The sequence below is a fragment of the Phaenicophaeus curvirostris genome, unplaced genomic scaffold, assembly GCF_032191515.1.
Source record: "Phaenicophaeus curvirostris isolate KB17595 unplaced genomic scaffold, BPBGC_Pcur_1.0 scaffold_153, whole genome shotgun sequence".
Taxonomy (NCBI): domain Eukaryota; kingdom Metazoa; phylum Chordata; class Aves; order Cuculiformes; family Cuculidae; genus Phaenicophaeus; species Phaenicophaeus curvirostris.
Window position 1 is genome coordinate 21,632 of NW_027206773.1, and position 7,368 is coordinate 28,999.

Sequence of the window (7,368 nt, forward strand, 5' to 3'; positions counted from 1 at the left end):
GGAGAGCGGGCGCTAGGACCCGGGGCGGCCGCTGGAGCGCGGAGGCCACGCCCCCCTTGCGGTGACCACGCCCCCTCCGGTTGATGAGGCGACGTGACGTCACCGCTCGTCACGTGACGCCCCCCCTACGGCGGCCGCGAGGGCCAAGATGGCGGCGTCCGGGGTCTCCGCTCCCTCCTCCTCGGCGGCCGCGAGCAACGGGGCGGGCGGGATGGAGGTGGACGGGGCAGGTACGGGCCGGGGACCCCAAAAATGGGGTGGGGGACCCCAAAAATGGGGTTGGGCGCCCGAAAAATGGGGCTGGGGCCCCCGAAAATGGAGTTTGGGAGGCGATAATGGGGCTGGGGACCCAAAAAATGGACCTTGGGAGCCGAAAAATGGGGCTGGGGACCCAAAAAATGGAGCTTGGAGCCGAAAAATGAGGGTGGGGACCCCAAAAATAGGGGGAGGACACAAAAAATGGGGCTGGGGGCCCCAAAATTTGGATTTGGGAGCCAAAAATGGGGCTGGGGACCCAAAATATTGAATTTGGGACCCCAAAAATAGGGGGAGGACACAAAAAATGGGGCTGGGGACCCCAAAAAGTTGGATTTGGGAGCCAATAATGGGGCTAGGGACCCAAAAAATGGAGCTTGGGACCCGAAAAATGGAGTTTGGGAGGCGATAATGGGGCTGGGGACCCAAAAAATGGTATGTAGGACCCAAAAAATGAGGGTGGGGACCCCAAAAATGGGGGGAGGACCCAAAAAATGGGGCTGGGGACCCCAAAAAGTTGGATTTGGGAGCCAATAATGGGGCTGGGGACCCAAAAAATGGAATTTGGGACTTGAAAAATGAGGGTGGGGACCCCAAAAATGGGGGTGGGAGCCCCTAAAATAGGGGGAGTATACAAAAAATGGGGCTGGGGACCCCAAAAATTTGGATTTCAGAGTCAATAATGGGGCTGGGGACCCAAAAAATGGGGGTGGGAACCCCAAAAATAGGGGGAGGACATGAAAAATGGGGCTGGGGACCCCAAAAAGTTGGATTCAGGAGTCAATAATGGGGCTGGGGACCCAAAAAATGGTATGTAGGACGTGAAAAATGAGGGTGGGGACCCCAAAAATAGGGGGAAGACACAAAAAGTGGGGCTAGAGACCCCAAAAAGTTGGATTTGAGAGTCAATAATGGGGCTGGGGACCCTAAAAGATGGGGTTGGGGACCCAAAAATGGGGGTGAGGACAGAATAACTGTTGAGGGGACCCCAAAAATAAGGGGGCACACAAAAAATGGGGCTGGGGACCCAACAACTGGGTTGGGAACCCCAAAAAAATGTATTTGAGGGCTGGTAATGGGGCTGGGGACCCCAAAAAATAGGGTTGGGGACCCAAAATGGAGAAGGGGACTTCAAACCTGGGGCTGGGGGCCCAAAAAATTGGATTTGGGACCTCAATAATGGGGCTGAGGGTCCAAAAAATGGGGGTGGGAACCCCAAAATGGGTGAGGGGCCCCCAAAAAATGGTTGAGGGGACCCCAAAAATGGGGTTGAGAACCCCAAATTGGGGTTGGACCCTCCGAGAATTGGGGCTGGGGATGCAAAAATGGGGTTGGGGACACCAAAACTGGGGGGGGGACTCCAGAATTGGGGGTGGACACCCCGAAACTGGGGTCGGACACCCCAAAAAACAGGGGGGGACACCCCAAAACTGTGCAGCCCCCCCCTCGGTGATGGCCGGCGGCGTGACGGGCAGCGTGGCCGTCGCGCTGCACCCCCTCGTCATCCTCAACATCTCCGACCACTGGATCCGCATGCGCTCGCAGGAGGGGCGCCCTGGCCAGGGTACGGAGACGGGGGGGGCACCCCAAAATCCTTACAGCCCCCCAAACCCCCCTTACAGCCCCACAAAACCCTCCCCGGAGCCCCCCAAACCCACAGTGACCCCATAGACCCCAATGGAGAACGGGACCCCCAGCATCTGTGTGAGCTTGGGGGGGCGTGGGACCCCCAAAACCTCTCAGGGACCCCCCAAAACCACCCCCCCAGGACCCTGCAGACACCCCGAGACCATCAATACCCCCCTCCTTCTCCCTTTTAGGGTCCTCCAGAGCCCCCCCAAAATCTCTTTGGAGCTTAAAGTCGAGGCTGGGGGTCGCAGCTCCTCCTGCCCCACTGATTCCCCCCAAATTCTCCTCTGAGCCCCCTCAAAACCCCTAGAGCCCCCCCAAAACCCCTAGAGCCCCCCCAGCCCCACTGATGCCCCCCCCCGAGCCCCCCAAAACCCACTCAAGAGCATCTTTAGACCCTAAAACCAAGTCTGGGGGTGGCAGCTCCTCCTGCCCCACCGATTCCTCCCCCCAAACCCCCCCTCTGGGCCCTCCCAACCCCCCCCCATCCCATTGATGCCCCCCCAAACCCCTAGAGCCCCCCTCCACCCCACTGAGGCCCCCCCAAAACCCCTAGAGCCCCCCCCGAGCCCCCCAAAACCCCTTCAAGAGCATTTTTAGAGCCTCAAGCTGAGCCTGGGGCTCGCAGCTTCTTCTGCCCCACTGATTCCCCCCCTCAATTCCCCTCTGAGCCCCCCCAAACCCCAAAATCTGGGGCTGGGAGCCCCCCCCCCGCCCCAGTGAACCCCGCAATTTCTTCCCTGCAGTGATCGGGGCGCTGATCGGGCGGCAGGAGGGGCGCAACATCGAGGTGATGAACTCGTTCGAGCTGCTCTCGCACGTGGTCGATGGGCAAGTTCTCATCGACAAGGAGTATTATTACACCAAGGAGGAGCAGTGTGAGCCGGGGGGGGGGAATTTGGGGGGGCCCTGGGGTGTTTGGGGGGGTCTTGGGGTGTTTTGGGGTGTCTTGGAGGGGTTTTGGGGGGTCCTGGAGGGCTTCGAGGGGCACATCTTGAAGGATGAGGGGTGCTGATGCAGCAAGGAGAAGCGGTGTGAGGGGCTGGGGGGCCTAGAGAGGATATGGGGGGGTCCTAGAGGGGTTTGGGGGGGTCCTGGAGAGGTTTTGGGGTGTCTTGGAGGGGTTTTGGGGGGTCCTGGAGGGGTTTGGGGGGATCCTGGAGGAGTTTGGGGGGGTCCTAGGAGGGAATTGACGGGGTTTAGAGGGACTGAGGAGGGGCTGAGTGGGTCCTGGGTGTCCTAGAGAGGATTTGGGGGGGTCCTGGAAGGGTTTGGGGGGGGTCCTGGAGGGGTTTGGGGTGTCTTGGAGGGGTTTGGGGGGGTCCTGGAGGGGTTTGGGGGCGTCCTAGAAGGGAATTGAGGGGGTTTAGAGGGACTGAAGGGGGGCTGAGTGGGTCCTGGGGGTCCTAGAGAGGATTTGGGGGGGTCCTGGAAGGGTTTGGGGGGGGGTCCTGGAGGGGTTTTGGGGTGTCTTGGAGGGGTTTAGGGGGGTCCTAGAGAGGATTTGGGGGGGTCCTGGAGGGGTTTGGGGGCGTCCTAGAAGGGAATTGAGGGAGTTTAGAGGGACTGAGGGGGGGTTGAGTGGGTCCTGGGGGCCCTAGAGAGGACTTGGGGGGCACTGGAAGGATTTCAAGGAGGTCCTGGAGGGGTTTAGGGGTGTCAGGGGGTCCTAAGGAAGATCTAGGGGGGGGGGATTAAGTTTTGGGGGGCCCCCTCTGACCCCGCTTTTAGTCAAGCAGGTGTTTAAGGAGCTGGAATTCCTGGGCTGGTACACGACGGGGGGGCCCCCCGACCCCGCCGACATCCATATCCACAAGCAGGTGAGTTTGGGGGGGCTGGGGAGGGGGGATTTGGGGTTCAGGGGGGGCTGGAGAGGGGGTGCAGCCCCCCCTTTTTTCCTGACACCCCCTCTTTTTTTTTTTGCTTTTCCTCCTCTAGGTGTGCGAGATCATTGAGAGCCCCCTCTTCCTCAAGCTGAACCCCATGACTAAACACACAGATGTGAGTGGGGGGACCCCAAAAACAGGGCTGGGGGGCCCCCAAAAACGGGGGTGGGGACATAAAAATGGGGCTGGGGACCCCAAAAATGGGGTCTAGCCCCCCCCAACCCTTTGTGCCCCCCCCCCCCCCAGTTGCCAGTCAGCGTCTTCGAGTCAGTGATCGACATCATCAATGGGGAGGTGAGAGGTTTGGGGGTGCTGGGGGGGGTGTTTGGGGGTGTCGGGGGGGGTTGGGGGGATTTAAGGGGTTTTGGGGGGGAATTCAAGGGGATTTGGGGGGATTCAGGGAGATTCAAGGGGGTTTTGGGGGGACTCAAAGGGGTTTGAGGGGACTTAATGGGGTTTTAGAGGGATTCAAGGGGGTTTGGGGGGATTCAAGGAGGTTTTGAGGGGATTCAAGGGGTTTTGGGGGGATTCAAGAGGTTTTGGGGGGATTCAAGGGGTTTTGGGGGGATTCAAGGGGGTTTGAGGGGACTCAAGGGGCTTTTGGGGTGATTTTGAGGGGACTCAAGGAGTTTTGGGGGGATCCAAGGGGGGTTTGGGGGGGATTGAGGGGGTTTTGAGGGGATTCAAGGAAGTTTTGAGGGGACTCAAGGAGTTTTTGGGGGGACTCAAGGAGGTTTTGAGGGGATTCAAGGGGGTTTTGAGGGGAATCAAGGGGTTTTGGGGGGACTCAATGGGGTTTTAGGGGGATTCAAAGGGGTTTGAGGGGACTTAATGGGGTTTTAGAGGGATTTAAGGGGGTTTGGGGGGATTCAAGAGGTTTTGGGGGGACTCAAGGGGGTTTGAGGGGATTCAAGGGACGTTGGGGGGGGATTCAAGGGGTTTTGGGGGTGTTTAGAGGGGATTCAAGGGGGTTTGGGGAGATTCAAAGGGGTTTTGAGGGGACTTCAGGGGGGTTTGGGGGGGATTCAAGGGGGTTTGAGGGGACTCAAGGGGCTTTTGGGGTGATTTTGAGGGGACTCAAGGAGGTTTTGAGGGGATTCAAGGGGTTTTGGGGGGATTCAAGGGGTTTAGAGGGGACTCAGGGGGCTTTTGTGGGGACTCAAGGGGGTTTTGAGGGGAATCAAGGGGTTTTGGGGGGATTGAAAGGGGTTTTGTGGGGACTCAGGGGGGTTTTGAGGGGACCCATGGGATTTGGGGGGGACCCATGGGGTTTGGGGGGGCTCCTCACCTCTTTTTTTGCCCCCCCCCCTCTCTTCCGAGCTTCCCTGGGGAGGCAAATCGACGGGGTTTGAGAGGGATTCCTGGGGGCTTGGAGGGACTCGAGGGGTTTGGGGGGCTCCGGGGGGACTCGGGAGGTTTTGGGGGGGCACTGAGGGGGTTTTGGGGTGTCCCCCCCCCAGGCCACGATGCTGTTTGCGGAGCTGCCCTACACCCTGGCCACCGAGGAGGCCGAGCGCATCGGGGTCGACCACGTAGCGAGGATGACGGCGACGGGCGGCGGAGAGAGCTCCACGGGTAAAGGGGGGGACTGGGGACACTGGGGGGGCACTGGGGACACTGGGGGGACACTGGGGGACACTGGGGGACACTGGTGTGTGTCCCCTGCAGTGGCCGAGCACCTCCTGGCCCAGCACAGCGCCATCAAGATGCTGCACAGCCGCGTGCGCCTCATCCTCGAGTTCGTGAGGGCGGCCCAGGCCGGTGAGGGGACACGAGGGGACATCGGGGCGACACGAGGGGACATGGGGGGACACGGGGACATCAGGGGGACGGGGGGGGGAAAGGGGAGAGGGATGGGGACATGGGGGTATAAAAGAACACAAGGACAGGGATGTGGGGACACCAAGATGGGGACGTGGGGACAGGGAGGGGGTTGGGGACACCAAGATGGGGACAAGGACGCAGGGTTGGGGACACAGGGAGGGCGAGGGGTGTCCCCGTGACGTGTCCCCCGTGTCCCCTGGCAGGCGAGGTCCCCTACAACCACGAGGTTCTGCGCGAGGCCTGCGCCCTCTGCCACTGCCTGCCCGTCCTCAGCACCGACAAGTTCAAGACCGACTTCTACGACGTGAGACGCGTCCCCACGTCCCTCAAAATGTCCCCCAGGCTCCTCAGAATGTCCCCAAACCCTTTCAAAATGTCCCCAAGGCCCCTCAAAATGGCCTCAAGTCCCTTCAAAAGGTCCCCGAGGTCCCTCAAAATGGCCTCAAGTCCCTCAAAATGGCCTCAAGTCCCCTCAAAACGTCAAAATGTCCCCACGTCCCTCAAAATGTCCCCCAAAATGTCCCCGAGGCCCCTCAAAATGGTCTCAAGTCCCTTCAAAAGGTCCCCAAATCACCTAAAATGGCCTCAAGTCCTCTCAAAAGATCCCCAAGGCCCCTCAAAATGGCCTCAAGTCCCCATAAAAGGTCCCCGAGGCCCCTCAAAATGGCTTCAAGTCCCCTCAAAATGTCCCCAAGGCCCCTCAAAATGGCCTCAAGTCCCCTCAAAAGGTCCCCAAGGCCCCTCAAAATGGCCTCAAGTCCCCTCAAAAGGTCCCTGAGGCCCCGCAAAATGGCCTCAAGTCCCCTCAAAAGGTCCCTGAGGCCCCTCAAAACGGCCTCAAGTCCCTTCAAAAGATCCCTGAGGCCTCTCAAAATGTCCCCACGTCCCTCAAATTGTCCCCAAGGCCCCTCAAAATGGCCTCATGGTCCCTTTGAAGGGTCCTCAAGTCCCTCAGGGGTCCCCGAGGCCCTCAAAATGTCCCCAAATCACTTTAAAACGTCATCATGTTCCCCTTGAAAGGTTCTTAGATCCCTCAGGGGTCCCCGAGCCCCTCAAAAGGCCCCCAAGTCACCTCAAAACATCCTCACGGTCCCTCCAAGCCCCTCAAAAGGTCCCCACGTCACCTCAAAACGTCCCCAAATCACTTTAAAACGTCCTCAAGTCCCTCAAGGGTCCCCGTGTCCCTCGGGGGGGGTGTCCCCCAAATCCCTGATGGGTCCCCAGGGCAGTTTGGGGAGGTCCCAGGGTCACTTTTTCAGGGCCCAGGTCACTTCCTTGGGGTCAGGATCAACTTGGGGGGGTTCAGGATCAACTCGGGGTCCCCCAACCCCCCCGTGAACCCCCATTTTCTTGCTCCCCCCCCCCCAGCAATGCAACGACGTGGGGCTCATGGCCTACCTGGGCGCCATCACCAAGGCCTGTAACACCATGAACCAGTTCGTCAACAAGTTCAACGTCCTCTACGACCGCCAGGGCCTCGGGAGACGCATGAGGGGGCTTTTCTTTTAGGGGGGGGCACCCCCCGACTCCTCCTGGAACCCCCAGAATCACCCCCTGCTTCCTCAAAATAAAGCGGCTCCGGGATGGGAATCGGGGCTTGGAGTGTGGAGGGAAATGGGTTCGGTTTGGGGGGGGGTGGGGGAGAATAAGGGGTTGGGGGGGGAAATAAGGGGGTTCGGGGGGGAATAAGAGGGTTTGGGGGTGAAATAAGGGGGTTTGGGGGTGAAATAAGGGGGTTTGGGGGTGAAATAAGGGGGTTTGGGGGTGGTAGCGC

At 59.8% G+C, this 7,368-nt stretch overlaps 1 protein-coding gene across 2 annotated transcripts; it reads left to right on the plus strand.

Moving 5' to 3' along the window:
* The first annotated feature begins 114 nt into the window (after positions 1-114).
* COPS6 (COP9 signalosome subunit 6) lies at positions 115-7,184 on the plus strand. Of its 2 annotated transcripts, XM_069882468.1 has the most exons (10): positions 117-230; positions 1,694-1,819; positions 2,631-2,762; positions 3,616-3,704; positions 3,823-3,885; positions 4,017-4,064; positions 5,231-5,345; positions 5,439-5,531; positions 5,798-5,898; positions 6,963-7,184. In XM_069882468.1, exons 1-10 carry the CDS (start codon positions 149-151, stop codon positions 7,101-7,103), a joined length of 990 nt encoding a protein of 329 aa, XP_069738569.1. In that variant the 5' UTR covers positions 117-148; the 3' UTR covers positions 7,104-7,184. The 2 variants fall into 2 exon arrangements, with proteins under 2 accessions (XP_069738570.1, XP_069738569.1); XM_069882469.1 differs by lacking the exon at positions 5,439-5,531 and having other exon boundaries at positions 115-230.
* The last annotated feature ends 184 nt before the right edge of the window (positions 7,185-7,368 follow it).

Bases quoted from the DNA above. Each gene is read 5' to 3' on its own strand.
- COPS6 (XM_069882468.1), top strand. From the start codon at position 149: ATGGCGGCGTCCGGGGTCTCCGCTCCCTCCTCCTCGGCGGCCGCGAGC. The intron at 3,705-3,822 runs GTGAGTTTGGGG...TTCCTCCTCTAG, and splicing joins ACATCCATATCCACAAGCAG to GTGTGCGAGATCATTGAGAG. The intron at 5,899-6,962 runs GTGAGACGCGTC...CCCCCCCCCCAG, and splicing joins TCAAGACCGACTTCTACGAC to CAATGCAACGACGTGGGGCT.